General features: G+C 37.1%; 1 protein-coding gene across 1 annotated transcript; it reads left to right on the top strand.

The window, feature by feature from the left end:
• Window positions 1-1,076: 1,076 nt before the first annotated feature.
• On the top strand, window positions 1,077-20,159 carry rnf121 (ring finger protein 121). The gene is made up of 9 exons (XM_007247053.4): window positions 1,077-1,209; window positions 2,936-2,973; window positions 3,164-3,305; window positions 4,515-4,669; window positions 4,931-5,038; window positions 9,571-9,691; window positions 9,860-9,993; window positions 15,107-15,208; window positions 19,231-20,159. Exons 1-9 carry the CDS (start codon window positions 1,132-1,134, stop codon window positions 19,349-19,351), a joined length of 999 nt encoding a protein of 332 aa, XP_007247115.1. The 5' UTR covers window positions 1,077-1,131; the 3' UTR covers window positions 19,352-20,159.

Raw genomic sequence — 20,159 nt, 5'->3', positions numbered from 1 at the left:
CTTACTAGAAGAGCAAGTGCGCGACTTCTGCACAGCCTGTGGTCGATATGGGTTTGTCGAGCCACCAGAGGGCTCTCCCGAGTGCGTCCGCAATGAATGGGTTCATGTGGAGAATTTAGGCAAAATTAAAGTGTATAAATGTTGGATTATTTTCATACTGGGAAATGTATTCATTTACTCAACACAGAACGATATTAAATGTTTCAGCACCCATACATAATTTAAAGCGTATCTTCTCCAGTTCTAAGCCTTTTAAACATTTTCTGGCTGTCACTTCGCCATTAGCCCCCCTTACAGCTTACCAGCTAGTCAGCAGGAACGCTAGCGTCTCTGTTGTCCAAAAACCGTTTGTTTTGGAAAATAGAAATATACAGGAAGGTTTACTTAGCATTTTTCTTAAAATGCTAAGTTATAATTTCTAAACGTAAAGAAATATCAGGTTAAAGTAGTTAGATACCATTTTTAATTTGTGTTTCTAGACTGTTCATCTACCATTTATCGAGGATCAAAAACTAACTCAGGTGCTCCCTATAGTGGTTATATAATCGTTTACTGGTATTACTCGGGGATGAGAAGTGGGCAAGCTCTCCATAAACCAGTTTTTCTCTTATAAACCTTAGAGAAAGATGTTCCATTATTCAAGGGAATCACTTAAGTATGTTTCAAAAGCCTCAGACTCATCAACCAAAATAACAATTCACTGTTAATGTATTGATTTTGTCACAAGATTTAGCGACTTAGGGACATAGGGATCATTTTACGTATTATATATAAAGTAAGTAAAAAAATCTAAAAATAAACTCACTTAGATATTAACGTGTAGTGAAGTTTCTCATATTTTACATTTAGTTTATTCCTGTTTTTGAACTGAATTTAGCTGAACATTTAGATACATTTAAGGCATTTTCTCAGAAACAAGGGCAAGCTTAATTAACTTAGAGTTTATTGCAGCCGGGTACTTGTCAAACACTTGCTAACACTTGCTAAGCGAACTTGTTAGGGCATAAGTGCGCTTATTAGTGCAGGAAACGGAAAGGGTGCGAGCGGCGCGTCTCGCGATTGGCTCACCCGCCACGTAACCCGGATGGTCCTGCAGTCAGTGGTCGGGTCTGTGAGTGAGCGCTCCGGAAGATGGCGGGGGTGTTCGAGGTGGAGGTTGACGGTGTAGAGCACGACCACGGACACGGACCCCATGACGAGGCTTCTCAGGTACGGACAGCCCGCTCCTCGCGTGCGGCGCGGCGCGCAAGGGCGGCTCGAGCGTGTCTGGAGTGCAGGGAGGTCGCGAGGCGGTGATGAAACGTCAGCGGGAGACCTGCTACGAGCAGCTTAGCCCGGTTAGCCTAGCTGGGCTAGCTTAGCTTTAGTGCCCTTAAAGGAAAACTCCAACCGACTTCCTTAGGAAACATGGGAGCTGTGCAGTATTGTTTAGTTAAAAATGAAGAAAAGTGACTTTTTAAAGAAACGTTTATTTGTGTAAAATGTCTTAAAATGTAAAACTCGGAGCAAAATGGACGCCGTGTTTAGGTTAGCTAAGCTAGTTCGCTTAGCTAGTTAACTAGCGTTACTGTGGGCAACTGTCACTCAAATTAAAACGGACCTTCAGCATTAGAAAATTGACCTCAGATTTTAAATTTAAGTTTATAACATGTTAGGTTCGCTACAATACATAATAGAAGATGACATTTGATAGAATTGCCAGCGTCATTATTATGCAGAGGCTCGCTTGCTCATTAAAGACCACCCTAATCACCAGACTGAGGTGAGCTTATTAAGGCTGCCTGATGGGGGAGGGATTCATTTCTGCCCAGTGCATATTCATCTTATGGGTCTTTATCAAGGAGAAATCAGCACATATGAATAATATAATAAACTATGCTTATTTGATCTATAGTAGGTTAGAGGTGAGCAGTATGACCATATCTTATCGTATCATGATAAGGGGTGTGCCATGCCGTATTATATGCAATAATGTCGCCAAAATACTGACGTGATATAAAAAACACTCCTTATAAGACTATTATCAAAAATAAGGATTTTATTGTATTTTCTTCTCGACGTTTGTTAACACTAATACACTTTATTTTTGTGGTAGGTTTTTTTTGCTACATTTATACAAAATCAGGGTTTTGGTTAGTCACTGTGTACCGAAAATGTTATCATATTGGCATTATACTTCAATAAGAAAAAATATCTGTTCAATTGCGATAAAGTGCAGCAAAAACGAAGATAAACACTGTAGTTACTATACAGCATTGAAGCATAGAACAGTCCTTTTTACTGTCCTGCAATCTAGGTTTGAAACTATAAAAGAAATTGATGGCTGAAAATATCATGGTTTTATGGTATTGCCACATATGCTTGGCTAAATACTGGATTTTCTTTTACTTGATTCACCACTGAATAAATTAAATATCCTTTGTTTCTGTGTTTCTACATGTATCATGTATTTTGTCTTGCTTTTAACAGAAAATGCAATAAAAAAAACTAAAATAATGAATTTTGCCCAAATCATTTAGGTTGTCAAATATTTGGTGCACCCCTAATAATTTCACAATTCACCTTGTTGTAAAGTTAGTTAAAAATATATTTTAGTTCCAGCATATGATTATATTTATTTTGGATTATTGTGCTCAATTCACAGTTACTGATTTAATTGTTTGATTTTTGTTTTATAAAAACGGCAATAAATTGGTAGGATTCTCTGTTTAATTGTCTCTATTTACTTTTCCAGTATTTAGCAAATGTAGTTATTATGGTAACCATATATTTTCATACCATTGTATGATTAACAGCAGTATACTGTTGCAACACTATTACTACTACTACTCCATTAATATTTTGAGCAAACCATGGCATTTATTTTGTTGCTAAAGAGGATGAGGTTAGATGTTGAAATGTATTGATTGACCAGTTTGTGATTTTTAATCTTTAGATTGACCTGTCCCAGCTGTCACCAGAAGAGAAATGGAGGTTTGTAGCCACCTTTATTCGGGTCTTTCAGGGATGTCAGCCCCTGCTTTTGTTTATAATACGCAAACAGATGGTCAAAGCTAATTTGTCTTTAACTGAATAGCCTGTGTGTCCAGTATTGTCAGAAAAACAAACTAGGGTTTACAAAACAGTGTGCGTGTGTGTACATATGTGTGCTCATATGTTGCAGACTAGAACATGCAAGAATGCATGCCAAACACAAAGGACACGAGGCCATGCACGCGGAGATGGTCCTCATCCTTATCGTCACGCTGGTGATAGCCCAGCTTGTCCTGGTTCAGTGGAAGCAGAGGCACCCCAAATCCTATAATGTGAGTTTTCTTCACACTTATCTATCACTAGGTGGAGGGCTTGTCTGTTGATGAGTTGTTTGATATGTGTTAGACTTATGTCATTGATTAAAATGTTAATCCAAATTTATGCTTGATTTATGCTGTGCTCATCCTGGGCTGCCAGGATAAGCCGTTGCACCCTCCTTCACATTCTGTGACAAATTATATTGACCTCTTTTATATTTCATATGCACTCACTGTCATGATGGGTTGTGCTTTAACAAAAATACCAAGTTATTGCCTGTCTTCTAATTGTTTAGTTTATTAAACATTTGTGCTGCCTATAAACCCTGTGGTGGCTGGGTATTCTGGACATGTACTCTTGGGTCCTGACCACTAGAGGGGGCTCTGCCAGCATGTTTACAATTCATCTGTAGTCTGTCTCTGATGTTGACTCATTCTTTTAATAGCCTAGTGTTACTCCTGCAACGTGTTGAAAGCATAACCTGCCCTATGCACTAGTGGTTCATTAGGCCTGTGACTGTACAGATATGTTATCATATGTCTGTATTTTGATGTTAATGACATTAGGCTGTTTTGTGTGTAAATAAATTAGGTCTTAGTTCAGGTACCGAGGTTTCTGCCTTTTGAAGTGCTTTTGAAATCTTCTCATACTGATATCTGATATTCAGTAATACGCCAGATTGAGATTTATTTAATATTTATGTCAAGATATTGGCTGAATTCAAATCTCAGGTCATGCTGCTTACCATCAGCAGTCAAAGTCCAAGAGCGAACAATTGGCCCTAATCTGTCTGGGTGGGTAGATGGCGCTCTCTCCCAATCACAGGCACTTTTGGCTGATGTGTTAGAGCTGGGATGTTGTGTTTTCCTGGGCGCTCTGGCAGCCCAGTGATGCTGCATCAACAGCAGTTAGAAATAGTAGGTGGTTGACTTCACATGTGTCAGAGGTGCAGGTGCTAGCCCCCACTCTCCTATTTTTGGGGGCATTATCAATCATTGGGTAGTCCTAGAAATAAATTGTATAAAAAGATACATTTGCTGATAAGTTAAATTGAATGACTTAAGTGAGGAAGAAGATATTTAGTGTTTTTTGAAACATCTGGGCACAGCGTATCTAACATCTAGATATTGTACACCCCATGTTTTTCTCACCTTTTATTTGTCATCAGAATAAATTTTTGTAGCTGCTGCTGTGATGCTAAAATGCCTCTCTTGTCTTTGTAGTTGGTAACCCTTTTTCAGATGTGGGTGGTCCCTCTCTACTTTACCACAAAGCTGCATTGGTGGCGATTTCTGGTAACTTGGTTCATCTTCTCTGTGGTCACAGCCTTTATCACATTTCGTGCAACTCGCAAACCGCTGGAGTGCACGACACCAAGGTAATAAATGACTTCCATGCCAATCACACTTATCTTAATGCTTTGTATACAGAACAGCAGTTATGACTTCAATTGTTGAGGTCAGACACCCATTGTGTCTTTATCAGGAACTTTTGAAAGACACAACATCAGTCACAGCAAACATTAACTTCTCTTTAACACAGATGACTCAAATCAAATAAAAAAATGTGTTTGTCACTCTTTAATGTAATGCACTTATCATCTTTTTTCCTGTCTTTCTGTGTTTTGTTTTGTTTTTAGGCTGGTGTACAAATGGTTTCTCCTTCTATATAAGATTAGTTACACAACTGGAATTGTGGGATATGCTGTGGTCATGTTCACTCTCTTTGGCATCAATCTGATATTTAGGTGAGTGGTTCACTCGGAGCATGTTTTATAGTTTGTTGATGAAGGTGTTGTTTTATATATAGATATTTTGACATTTTATTAGACAGCCATTGCACAGCAGTATAACAGAGATTCCCTCCCCATGTTTTACTCATCTGTGTCGGTAAACATGCACATACTAGTTATTAAAACCATTAAAGAGTTGGGGCTTCTTTGGGAAGGTTCCTTGCTTAAGGAAAACTCCATAATTTTGAAGAAGGTCAAAACACTGCTCCTTCTTTTCTGTCAGTATAGATGTAATTTATCTGTCAGACAGCGACATGTATTAGTTAAGAAATTATTGTAGTGCATGCAGAGCATATGCATCAGTAACCGTGTTAGCTGGCAAACGTATTTAAGGCTAATAGGACTCAAAACGAAACGGCTTTTAGAGAACATTTATAAGGTTAAGAGTAGCCGAGTCCGGATGGACTTTGTTTTAAAGCCTTATTTTACAGCTCCGGTGTGCAAAATTTTGGCTTTAAGCCAAATGAGCGAGGAGAACCCATCAATGCGAATGACCCTGTGTTCTGTCGAGTTGTGCTACCCTGTCAAACCATGCTACCCTAGTGTACATTTACCTAAAAAATAACACTGGACAGCTGAGCCGTTTGCATCTTTGATCATATGGACACTTGTGTTTTTAAGCTAATTTGTGTTTTATAGCATATACATATTTTTGGAAAGTTAAAGAAAAGGTGAATTAATGTAAATGTTACTTTAATCTATTTGTTGTTACTTAATGTTACTATGTCATAATTTTTGCACTTTTTGTTAACTAAGAGTTTATTTTGTTATAAAGGTCTGTTTAAAAATTAGTGCAACCCACACAATCCCAGTGTGGTTGTACTTTTTTTTATTTTTCATTTATTTAGAATATTAAAATATTTTTATATTGGAAGCCCAATGTCTGCTCTGAATAATAAGTTAATTTCACGTTAAAATGGTGTAATAGTATTATTATGCTACTATATTGTTACTGTGGCACATTGTCTTTAAGCTCTTTCGGGAGCCCAGAAGCAGAAATTTTTTTTTTCTATAGTGGCACTCTAAAATGACAATATTATTGTTTATTGCAATAATTCCTGGGACAATATATTGTCCTGAAAATGTTGTTATCCTAGCAGTGTATAATGTGTAAGCACACACCTTACTTGGATAACAGTTTTATTAAGTGCAGAAGAAAGAGAACTCCAGCCCTTTTAAACTTGGCACGATGAGGCACACTACCACTTTTCCTGTTAAAATAAACTGTGCCTGTTTCCATGTGAACTAAAAGCTTTGTATGCCACTGTGCATAACATTTGTGAAAAATGCAGCTCGGTTGCATTTGTAAAGGTGTAAAAATATTGCTTCTGCTTTCGCACATGCCTAAACTTCCGCCTTTTTACTCTTATTCCTACACAATCCGTGTTGTCATGGCTGAGCTGTGGTTAGTCAATGCATGATTTGTGTAGATTTCCATAAAGTCCTATCCTACAAAGAACCGTAGTATATATATTTTTTTAAATAGCCTTTTGTATTTAGAGTTAATGTTTAAAGCTGGTAACTCAACTCAACCAGAGTGAATGTTAGGCTGAACGGTGGTTTGCTCTGGTTTAGTTTTATTCTTGTTTTATAGATTTCCTTGTCAAAATGACTTATAATATGCAGAGAATTCTGCTGTATTTTTTATTTACACTTCTGCTTTTACCAACACAGAAGTGTTAAAAAAGGTCCATTGTGGTCGGAAGTTTATACACACTCCTCATTAGTGTAAACGTGCGCCAATATGTGGCTTTCAGGAAACTACTTTAATTAAAAGAAAAAGTTGTTTTGGTGCACAAGACAAAATTTTGGGGGAGTTTTTTGAGTGAACAGTATGGACTACAGTTGCTAACTTTTCTGTACCCACTTAAAAGGGTTTTTTGTACAAACTGATTCACCAACACAATTCAGTGGGAAAGTCCAAGTGTAGTTTACACAAGTCAGAGATGTCTTTTGGAGCTAGTGCTTGGTGAAATGAAAATTTATGCTATGATCTATTTTTTAATTTGATTTCAGTAAACCGGTATAAAAGTCAATGCTGTGGTGTGTGGTTATACACTGACGTACAGCAGTAGAAGAACTCCGGTGTGAAATGGACTTTGGTGTATAAAACGTGCTAAAAAGTATTTACCTTTTATTAAATGATCCACCTTCATGCTTCCGCAGCTGTCTGAGATCCAGTATTTTGCGCACTTTGCCCAAACAGGCTTTTACAATTGATGATATGGACATATCATGCCCTTGCACCTACAGATAAATCGCTTTTTCCTCCATTGTCCAGGCTCAAAGCAGCTCCACACTTCATTGGTAGAATCCAGGGAGCCCTGGCATTTAAAATGAGGCATTTAGAACTTTAAAACTGCACAAAAAGTGTATTAAAAGCCACTATTTACATATTCCATAGCGTAGGTAAATCTCAAGAAGACTACATGTTAAATTTAAGTCACAATAAGTCAATTAGCAATGTTTTTGTAATTTGTTGTTGGTTCTTTGCATTCTAATATCAACAGTAACCAGATATAACCAGCAGCAGGTAACCATTGTCAAGCTTAGGGCTGGATGCAATGCGTAAAATTTATATCACAATACATTTCTTAATTTTTGTTAATATTGTAGTATTTCAATATTGATATGATCAGTAAATCAACCATCGAGCATGAATGAATAGGTAGGATGGTTAATCAGATTGCAAAATTAATTCCTTGGAAATGCATGAATTTCACAAAAAACATCTGGTTAAGGTGTGGCTTGCTAAGGGCCATTTATCCATGTATAATTATGACCTTGTGTTGACCTCTGCCCCCCAATCTTTCTATTAAAATTGTATAGTGTATCCCTATTTTTCTTCTGAAAAGGGGACACCATTAACAGGAATAATGAAAAGCCCAATATTGCCATGAAATTCGTATCACGTTATGGTCTCAATGCGATTTTTGATTTAGTGTTTCAGTTTTTGAATATAATATGGCAACATGAGTAATTTAAGCAGTAATACATGGGAGGGAGTGCTATAACGTGTAATATTGGCATTGCTGTGCTGCATTCGTAGATCTGTACAGCAGTGACAATATCACACGTCATAGCATGATCCTCGAGTGTATTATTGCAATTATACCACAGCTCTATTGTCACTGTTTTTTAAAGGATTTTGAGTTAAAGAGCACAAGAAAATACAATTTGTTTGGTTGTAAACACTTTGAGTTAAAATAGTTCCATTGCTTCTCTGTTTGTATCTGTGCTGTTTGGTTTGTAAGAGCTGCATCGTTGTTAGGTTACCTGTATGTGGCGGAGTAATACATGGAGAGCTTCGGTTACAGTTCATTACCTGCTAATAACGGCACTCCTAGAATGCCTATCAGCCAATGATAACTGTAGTATACGTTCAAATGTTCACTGAAGATCATATATTCATATATATATATTCTTATATATATATATATATATATATATATATATATTTATTTATTGTTTTGAAAATGGCGATATGAGGTGTGTATATTTTTGGAAAAGGAAGGAGGAACTGTTTGTGCCATTGGATGATGGGAAGGAAATTAAACCAGTTTTAAACCGTGATTTTAATGACTTACAAATAGCACATGCAGAAATGCATGTAGACAAGTCATGCGAAGTAACATGATGATGATCTAATGATGATATTGGATATTACACAACTTTATTAGACTCAGCTCAGACTATGTGACAGTTGGCCTATGACCTGTTATTTCTACTTACCGGTGCATTTAAACAAACATTTTTTTTTTTTTAGTTGCGTGACCTATTTTGTCAGTTGAGACTGAGTAGGCGCCACACATTTCCTCCTTAGGGTATATATATGCACTTTCACTTCCTTCCTTGTTTTTTAGTTGTTACTTTAACTGTGTTTGAAGAGTGTAGTAAGAATTAGTTGTGAATGGCTCTCCAAGGTTTTTCCAAAAGTGTCAAGGGGGTGCTTCAGCACATTAATCTATACCACTCAATTCAATTTACTTTTAGTATACAGGGTTGTAAAGTACAATACAACACTTTCAGGGTTTTTCGGAAGTTTTATTTATTTATTTGCTTATTTATTTATTTATTTAAGATGAGTGAGTTTTTATTCTTTCCATGAAAACAAGTGAATCGATTTATTTCTTAGATGTATTTTACAGTTTTAACTTACTGTTATTATCTGTTTAAGTCTTAAACGTGGTGCCTCCCATTTGATAACACAACTTTGAAAACTTTGAAAAATCAAACTATCATCATTTGCTCTGATCATTTGGACATGGGCTCTGATAAAGTGATGTAGGCTACTTACTCACGCTGGCTTAACTTTTGTTGGAAGTGTTTTTGATGCAGTAGTAAACATATTACAAATGTAGTTTTATTTGTAGTCAAATAGTGCACTTGATGCAAACACAGTGTGTAAAATGTTTTTGTTGTCTGTCTAAAAAAATGCCAGTAAAATTAAAGCAACGAGTCAAATGCTGTTGCCTCTTTCAACTCAGAATAAAACCAGAAGATGCCATGGATTTTGGGGTGTCCTTGCTCTTTTATGGGCTGTATTACGGCGTCCTGGGCAGAGACTTTGCGGAGATGTGTGCAGACTTCATGGCTTCAACAGTAGGGGTGAGTGTTTTTTTTTTGTGAAAACCCCTTGTAGCAATTTATAAATTACATAACATATAAAAAATACTGTGAAGTTTTTAAAAGTCCCTGTTCTGTTCTCCTGTGTCTTGTGCTTCTAAAATTTCCATTCTGTTAGCTCACATTAACAATTTCCAACCTGTGTTTCAGTATTACAGTGCATCAGGAATGCCCACAAAACACTTGTCAGACAGCATCTGTGCCGTTTGTGGCCAGCCGATTCTTGTGGATGTGGACGAGGAAGGAATCATGGAGAATACCTACAGGCTCTCATGCAACCATGTGTATCCTTAAACATTAGCCATGGCTCAAAGTGTGTTAATTCTTGGTTATTGGCTAAGCTGCATTTGAAATGACAATGTCACACACACTAAAGCACTATCCGGACAGGATTAGTTTCTCAGGGGGTCCTGGGGTCATTTTCTCTTTTATGGGGGGGTCCTCTGTGATTTTATTAGTGTCCAGAATGAGCATGTGTGTGTGTTTCTCAGACATCCTTTAAGAAAATTACTGCCTGAATTACCTACTGTTTTTCACTCCATGGTCCTAATAGAAGTGTAAAATATTTTTCACAGACGTCCCCCTGAGAAACTAATCCCGTCCTTGGCACTCATTAAACTGATTGTAGGTAGTTCTATATACTTAAAGATTTATTCCCAAATGTAGAATACACGCAAATAATAATATATATATTTTTATTTATACCCTGGGGGTGGGCGATATGGCCCTAAAATAATATTTTAATATTTCATGGCATTTTCATAATAACAATACTCTTGGTAATAGAAACACTGAATTTTTTTCTTTTTTTTCTTTTTTTTTCAAGAATACATTTCTGCAACAAAATGAAATAAAATTGTATTGCATACAACATGATAAGGCACACCCCCAACTGACATTTTATCAGATTTTAACAGAAGATTTAGAATGCCATGATAATGCACTCTCTATATATCCACATATCTCCATATATCCAGGACTGAAGTTATTATTGTGTACAATATGATCTGGCACACCCCTAGTATCCACTTTGCTTTGTTATAGATCTAGATATCATTTACACAGCCTGGTGTGAAACCACTCTCTTTCACTCAGAGAGGAACTGCTGTTAACAAAAATGTGCTTCAGCCTTTTAAATGTCAGGGAATGTGATTTGCTAATGAATTACACATTTTATATAAAAGTTAATTCTGCTGTTGCTCAAGTAACTATATCTTGCGTAAGGTCAAGATCACCCCGCCTCACCCCAACCTAAAATCATAAAAGTATTGAATGGAGCCACATGATTCCAGAAAAGTTTTACTGCTTCAAAGCTCAGTGCTGAAAGAGCTATCTAGCCATTCCAGTGGCTGCCAGCTGCTCTTATTACTGTAAATGTGTTCAAGCTCGCTTTAAAAAGGACATATTACTCATTCACAGACACTTATTTGGTTTGCCAGTTTGGTTTTGGTTTATATATATAAAATGTTTTCTCTATTCTTTTTAAAGCTTTTAATTTGACACTACAGCCACATCCTCCTGTGGTTAAGTTCCATCATTGAAAACCTCATTCAGTGTGTTTTTACCGTCTACACCGCCACACATTAAACATATGTGTGTCATATAATATGTGTTGCATATAACAAGAAAACATTAGATTAGAGCAGGTTTTTGCTGCTTCTATTATTGACTTATTTATTTTGTAGCACATTGTATTTTGTATTGTAGAAACGCCATGCAGCTGACGAGCCTTGCTGTAACAAGTGAGTAAAAAAAAATACAAATAAAATAATGTATCTACATAGCTGGTGCCAAGAAAGGTACACTGAGGAAAATAAGTATTTGAAAACCCAGCGACTTTGCAAGTTCTCCCACTTAGAAACCATGGAGGGGTCTGAAATTTTCATTTTAGGTGCATGTCCACTGTGAGAGACATACTCTAAAAAATTAAATCACAATGTACCATTTAATGTTTGGTACAGTAGCATTTGTTTGCAGTTACAGAGGTCAAATGTTTCCTGTAGTTTTTCACCAGGTTTGCACACACTGCAGCAGGGATTTTGGCCCATTTCGCCACACAGATCTTCTCCAGACCAGGCAGGTTTCAAGACTGTTGCTAAGAAGCATGAGTTTGACCTCCCTTCAAAGATTTTATACAGAGTTTAGGTCTGGAGACCTAAGTGGCTCGGCCACTCCAGAACCTTGATATGCTCCTTACAGAGCCACTCCTTGATTATCCTGGCTGTGTGCTTTGGGTTATTGTCATGTTGGAAGACCCAGCCACGATCCATCTTCAGTGCTTTAACTGAAGGAAGGAAGTTGTTCCACAGAATCTCGCAATACATGGCCCGGTCATCCTCTCCTTGATACAGTGCAGTCATCCTGTCCCATGTGCAGGAAAACACCCCCAAAGCATGATGCTTCCACCCCATGCTTCACAGTAGGGATGGTGTTTTTGGAATGGTACTCATCATTTTTGTCCTCCAAACACGGCGATTGGAATTAAGACCAACCAATCATCCAAATGGTCATGGCCAAACTTAAGACGGGTCTTCAGGTCATTGACCAGCTCGTCCCTTGTAGTTCTGGGCTGATTTCTCACTTTTCTTAGAGTCATTGATGCGTTCATTGATGCTCCAACAGTTAAATTTTTTACACCAAGCTGCTTGGCAATTGCCCCGTAGCCCTTTCCAGCCTTGTGGAGGTCTACATTTTTGTCTCTGGTGTCTTTGGACAGCTCTTTGGTCTTAGCCGTGTTAGTAGTTGGAGCCTTACTAATTGTTTGGGGTGGACAGGTGTCTTTATGCAGCTAACAACCTCAAATATGTGCTTCTAATTTAGAATAATAAGTGTAGTGGAGGTGGAGGTTTTAGAGGCGAACTAACAGGTCTTTGAGGGCCAGAATTTTTGCTGATTGAATACTTTTTTGCAGCCGTAACACAAAGTATTAAAAAAATCATACATTGTGATTTCCAGATTTCACAGTGGACATGCACCTAAGATGAAAATTTCAGACCCCTCCCTGATTAAGTGGGAGAACTTGTAAAGTTGCAGGGTATTTCAAATACTTACTTTCCTCACTGTAAGTGTTTCCCTGGTAACAGAAAATACACAGGGAACCCTTTTCTCCTCTGTACACCATTTTCACTTCTGCTAGGCCAGTCCGCAGAATGCTAGTTACGCATGTAACTGTAATCCTATGAGGCATAGAAGGATTCCCATGTTTTATGTAATTTGACACATAAGTGACTTCTTCTAGCAGTGACGTTGAATGTTTCCATTGAGAACCACATTCGTTGCTATGAACTTTTTTTATTGCTAGAGCATTTTTTGCACAATTCCACATGTCTGTGAATGACAGAGCCATGACTAATACCATTTAATTTTTTTCTAAGAAAAAAAAACAGGTTAAAGTTGAATCTGATTAAAGAACTGAAACTTAACATTGGCTTATGTGACGATTACTTATCTTCTCTTTTAGCACCTCATTGCCATTGTTTTAAATGCCTCATTTGTCATTACTTTATATACTGTACTTGATGTACTTGTGTGAGTTAAGGAACAGTCCTAGTAAAGTTTCTGTTTTAAAAAAGGTAATAAAGTTAATCAAAATCATTATCAACTTATTTGAAAAGCCTTGCCTAGTTAATCCTAAATATTTTATATATTTAGAATTACAGTCGTATCAAAATACTATGACCATCTCCTTCTTTCTACACTGTCAATATGTTTTATCAGCTTCACTGACTGTGAGTGTGAGTATGACAACAATTTTGAGTTGACTGATCAAGAATTATTGCTGCAATTCTCATGGTTTGGCAATCACTTCTTATCACACATTTATCAGCAGTAATGTCAGTAATCAGACTGATTCTTTCTCTGTGTGTGTGTGTGCGTGGGAAGGAAGGTGCATATCTCCTGAACATTTACCAAACACATTTTAGCTTTCTCTTCCAGTTACAGGTTGTTCTGAAAGTCCTGAGGGCTACTAAAGTGCATTTTGTGTATGTGCATTTAAAGATTTTTTTTTAAACAGCGTACTTTATGCTAGCAATGGGTGATGGGACTGAACTCCGTATTCTTAATTGAAATGGCAATTCATTAATTATTTTATTTTTGAATACTGTATGCATATACACAAGAAGCACAGCTTACTGTCCATTTATATAATTAAAGGTCTCACTTCGCTGTTTGTGAAATACAATAGGTCTCTCTGAGTTGTATATGCATGCTGCAAATGAAACTTCTTTAGGTTGTCTGCTGTATCTAATAAAAGAAAATCCTCAGAAAATCTAGTTAATCAGAGAAACATTACAGTGTCTAGGTCAACCAGTGACCACATGTCCTCCCCCACCTCGGCTCAGGACCGCCCACAGGCTGGGCTAAACCCGGGCTACAGCATAAGGAGCTAAAGCTAAGGAGGTGCTAACAGCTAGTAAGCATTAGCTACTTTGCGTAAGTAACTTTAGGTTTACGCTAGGGAAGCACGGTTTGACAAGGCAGCTCAACATGACAGAACATAGGTCAAAGCAAGTCTGAGATAAGAGTTAGTAGCCTTAGTTTAGCTGAAAAAACGTTATCAGTGCTGTGGAGAGTGGGGTGGCAGGGGGAATCGTGCTGCCGTGGGCATAGTGGTGTCATGGCCGCGGGTAGGGGATTATTCGCGCTGCCGTAGGTGAGGGTTAAGTGTTAACGTTACCTGGCACTAAGTGCTATATCTTTAACTAAGGCTGTATCTCTGAAAACATTCTGCCTTTTGAGTTTTAGTGCTGTAAAATTGACTGTGGGGGGGTACAGGTAGGCGTTCTTTCTTAGCCAATCAGAGGTGATATATTTGCATGTGCGAGCAAGAGCCAAAACCTCTCTTTCTTCAGAGTCCTCTTTTTCAGTGATCTAAAGCAGGGCTGTATAGAAACAACTAAAGCACTTTTTCACAAAAAAATGGCTCACATGGCATTTATTCATATTAGAGACCACAACTAGACTGTTTAAAATTAATTTTAAAATGATGGAATGAGACCTTAAGTTGATATACATCTAAGTATTATATATTTTACATATAAACATGTACATAAGGCAGCTGCATTTTGTTTTATTTCCCAGGCTTTACTGGGTTAGGCTGTTTTGGTATTGTGAAGTATGGGGGGGTTCTTTTTCTCTCTCTTCCAGTAAAAATGTGTTATTTGTTCAGTAACACGTGGGTGTTAAACTAACAATTCTACCACTGGAATTTTCCTATTTATAAACATATCTTATGATTTAGAAATCTGTTTTTAGATTTGCCTTCAACACTGCAAGCCTTTTCTTTCCACTGTTCTTGCAAAATGTTTGGCACCCCAGCACACATTTTCAGAGAACATTTATATGTATAACTACTCTATTGTTCCTGTTGTTTTTCCTTAACTTGCTGTCTCTCAGATTTCATGAGTTTTGCATACGAGGATGGTGCATTGTGGGGAAGAAGCAGACGTGCCCATACTGCAAAGAAAAAGTGGACCTCAAAAGAATGTTCAGTAATCCGTATCCTTTGTTCTGCAAATGTTTTGTGTTTTAAAGTTTAAAAAATTATATTTACTCAGGTTGCTAGTTTTCCGCTACTAAGTCCATGAGGTCATTCCACGCAAATCAGGTCTGACTGGCAGCTTACCAAAATGACAAATAAATGATTTCACAAAACATTCCTTAGAAAACAAACTTGAGCCTGACAGGAAGCTGATTGCGTCAGATAGAATTTCTTTCTCTTAGTTTTGGTTTTACAGTTAATCAGCATTCTTTTTAGTTTCATTTTACATTACTTTAAGTTTTACTTTTACATTTATTACACGGACCCTTCCACTGTAATTTTCTCAGTGGTTTTGGTTGGAAATGTAGGTTAATTTCCCATCCTTTAGCTATGTCTGGACAGAACTTTCTGTTGGGAATATTCTTGTTTTATGGCCAGACTGCCGTGAAATAATAGGTCCTTCCTGAAATGTGCATGTAATTTGAGGTCAGAGAAAGGTTTGTTGGCTTTTGGAAAATGGGACAGCCCAGTATGACAGTTTAAAGTAAGTCATAGGATGTGAGGGAAATCAGCAGAATAATTCTCCAGTAAAGCTTTGTTTTCTCAAGGAATGACATCACTAAATCACTAAAGTTTAATTTACACTAGAATGAAAACAGTGTTAGTAGTGCTTGAATAAACTAAAATCACATTATTGTTGCAGTAAATCATACCAGTCATACTTTCTGGTTTCGTTTTGACTGTGTGATTTTCATTAAGTTTAGAGGTAAGGCCTGTGCCTAATATGGGCTGTAGGACAAGAGATTTTTGGGCCACTTTCTATGTGTCCATATAATTTTTATTACTTAAAAAACAGTTTTAGCCACTATATGCAACCAAATACATGTGGCTTTAATATATTGGTGTATACTAATTGTACATTTAAAAAATGTTATAATGTATTATGGTAAATATGCATTTATTCACTTATTTAGCATTCACTGCACATGAGTGCTTACAAATTTCAAGCCAGAAGTAATTATTTAAACAGCTCTGGACAAAATTGACACCACATCAGTTTCTCTGATTTAGCTATTTTACTATTGCTATTTGAACATTGGGGTTTTATTTTAAAAACTACAGACAACATTTCTCCTTAATTCCAAATAAAAATATTGTCATTTAGAGCATTTATTTGCAGAAAATGAGAGCTGAAATTACAAAAAAGATGCAGAGCTTTTAGACCCTTAAATGATACAAAGAAAACAAGTTTAAATTCATAAAGTTTTAAGAGTTCAAAAATCAGTATTTGGTGGAATAACCTTGGTTTTTAATCACAGTTTTCATTCTTGGCGTGTTCTCCTCCACCAGTCTTACACACTGCTTTTGGATAACTTTATGCCACTCCTGGTGCACAAATTCAAGCGGTTCAGCTTGGTTTGATGGCTGTGATCATCTGCCTTCCTCTTGATTATATTCCAGATGTTTTCGATTTGGTAAAATCAAAGAAACTCATTATTTTTATGTGGTCTCAGATTTTTTCCAAAGCTGTGTATTTAAGCAAACACGTCTCTATTTTCACCACTTTATAGCTGCTAGAAAAAACGAAGGCATTCTCTGTCCCTCCAGACATTTTGGAGGTCTGCAAAAAGGTCTTGCCTTTTCTGTAGCTACTCGGCAATGTCTGCCAGTATGTGTTCAGAACAGATTATCAGAGGCTTAAAGAAAAAGCTTAATGCAAAAATCCATTTGTGTGATGGTTCTTCTTTTCACACCTGACCTTAAACTACCACAATAAAGTATTGCAGAGTTGCGAGAAGGAACAACCTTCTTATATTGCACATAAAATAGAGTAGTCATGATTACTAAGCATAATTGTGTTCTTTTGTACATACAATGTCATGCCGCAGGTCACTGGACAGGAACTAGTATTGTGTCCCATGACTTGCCATGTTCCATGGAAACTAAGGAACACTGCTGACCTGTGAGAACTGGTTGATTTAATAGTTACAGTAGTAGGAATCACCAGTGAAATCTGTTGTGCTCATACTGCGGTGTGATGCACATGCCCACAAAGGAGAGGCTGATTTTGGCACAAAACTACCTCTTTTTCTTCTTTACATTGTTTAATAGGTGAAAATTGTGCCACAACTTGATCTAAAGTAGCTTTGAGTTGTCCAGCAGGCTAATCACTGCCACTGTGATCAGGAGATCACCGGTTTGAATCCTGTTCATGTAGCTTGCCATCAGCTGCCGGAGCCCTGAGAGAACACAATTGGTCTTGCTCTTTCTGGGTGGGTAGATGGCGCTCTCTCCCCACATCACTCCAAAGGGTGATGTCGATCAGCAGAGGTGTCTGTGAGCTGATGAATCGTAACAGAGTCTCTGCGCTTTCCTCCGAGCATGATTTGATGCTACTCGGAAATGCTACATCAGTGGAAGGTCGAAAAAGAGGCTGACTTCATGTGTCAGGGGAGACATGTGCTAGTCTTTACCCTCCTGGTGTTGGGGCATCACTAGTGATGGGAAGGGTGTCTTAATGAGTGGGTTGGGTAATTGGCCATGTAAACTGGGGTGAAAATAAGGGGGAAAATATTAGAAATAAAATTATAATAACTTGGTCTGGACTCCAAACCATCTACAAATATACCAGACTGATTCAAAAGAGCTGGACTGAGGCAACCTTTTTTGGTCAGAATAGATTTCGCTCCTTTGGTTTGGAGTGCATTTCACGGCACTTTTTACACCTGAAAAGTCCAGACCAAACAAGCCTGGTGTAAACGCACCCTTACTTCCTCACTGTGTAGAGTTTACAAAAACACATTTGTAAATGATATAATGGAAATAATGCTAAGAGAAACCTACATGTTGGAAAGTATCAGGAACTGAGCTTACACTGAAATATATGACCTGTGTCATTGTTCATGAGAGTTGATTCATTGCTCATTTGCAATGCTGAAAATCCAGCATTTAACTTTCATTTTGTACAGGTAAATAGGAAGTTTTAGCTATGCAAATAAGTTTCCATAAGGCTGTTTAAAAGGGTGGATTACACACCTTCCAGAGAAAACTTAATCGTTAAAGATTTGCTTAATGATTCAGATAGTTACAACATAATTTACTGTGGTGGTGAATGAATCAGATGTATGTTGAATTTAATACTTCTGAAAGCTACACCCTGGGAGGTTTTAGAATTTTCGTTAAATGCTTTTTGCCAGATGTTTGTTTGTTTAACATTTAAAAAGCATTAGCTCATATTAAAAAAAAGAAAAGAAAAAGAATTTGTTTTATATGCTTTCATGGGAAACACTAAAGATATTACACTTTGATACAATGTAAAGTAGTCAGTGTGTATAACATTGTAAATTTACAGTGCCCTCAAAATAACTCTTCACATGGCTATCTGCTGGCAACCAAATTAAGTACACCCCTTTAACACATCTGCTCCCCATACACACCCAAAACCTTGTAACAATAACGAGTCTCATGACACTGGGGATGGAAAATGGTTAATTGGGCACAATTTGGCAATTTTCACAGTTTGGTTGTCTTCGGTTTAGATATTAATATTTTTTTGTTAAGTTATTTTACATGCCACAGAAAATTTACAATGTTATACATGCTGTACACTGATGACTTTACATGGTATCAATGTGTCATATTTTCAGTGTGGTCCCGTAGAAATCTATAATAATTACGTATAAATATAATATATAATATATATATTACCAAATGTTTGTTACTTCAGAGTTTTAGAAGCTTTCGTCGCAACATATTTTTATATTTGCTTTTTTATGTGTTTTATGGTTTAGCGGTTCAAAAGTCCCCAAAGAAAAAGTCCCACCTCAGATATGCCTGTATTTTAAGATCAGCATTATATATAACATTCTGACTAAAGGCTAGTGGTCTTAAGTACCAAATAAAACTGCTAAAATTATGTTTTCAAAAACCTCTAGTTCCTATCACCACAGATTTTTAAAGAATTCTATTGTTAGGTTTCTCTGATGTATTTGTTTGTTTGTGTCTTGTTAAGTTTGTGTCTTTAACCTCATGTTCTAAGATGGGAAAGGCCTCACGTCATGTATGGACAGCTATTAGACTGGTTACGGTACCTGGTAGCCTGGCAGCCAGTCATTATTGGACTAGTACAAGGCATCAACTACATCCTAGGGCTGGAGTGACTGCAAAGCCTCACCAAACAGACCAGTGCACTGGAGGCAAACAGTCATGGCGGGACTGGGAAAATAATCTTTTTGGCTCCAAGGACACTGGAACTGAGACTGGGACTTTATCTCTAAGCTGTAATGTACTGTATATAGGCACTCACTGTGCTTATGTGTATTTAAAGGAAAATTCAACTAGCAGTCTGATGTATTTCGGTTTAGATTTTTTTTGGACCTCCTAAATTATGGATCTTAATATTATGGAAACAACTGGGTAATGCTTTTGTTGTTGTTTTTTTTTTGTTGTTGTTGTTTTTTTTCTTAAGGTTCTTAATGGGCTTTTTATTCGTAATTTGTGTAATTTCAAAAGTGTTTACACAAATTTAATACATCATCTTTGCCCTGTAGGTCCTTATGCCCATTTCTAATAATCTTCCCTTGCTCATTCACTTAAAAAGAAAAAAGAAAAAAACTAAGTAGAAATATATATGTATGGTTTTATGTTTAATTTTCCATAATGGGGTCTGTAACTCTTCCAGTATGATAAAGTTGAACATGGATAACCCCACAGATCTTCAGCTACAGGATACAAGAAGTGAGAATGCTGCACATGCACTGATGTGTGTATTATTCAGTCAGATGCTGCTCTGTGCCTCTCAAGCCGGAGTCTGCCAGCTGTGGAATTCTTTTTAAATGCCCTTTTCCGTTAATTGTATGTTATCTATACGTTAGCGGGGGTGCGTGGGGAGTTCCTGCTCACTTCTGTCGAAAAAGGTACTTTGAACAAATGTACATTACAGAACTGAATAACAAGTTGTCAAACCAT

Source organism: Astyanax mexicanus, chromosome 17 (genome assembly GCF_023375975.1).
Source record: "Astyanax mexicanus isolate ESR-SI-001 chromosome 17, AstMex3_surface, whole genome shotgun sequence".
Lineage (NCBI taxonomy): Eukaryota > Metazoa > Chordata > Actinopteri > Characiformes > Acestrorhamphidae > Astyanax > Astyanax mexicanus.
This window is presented reverse-complemented; position numbering and strand designations above follow the sequence as displayed.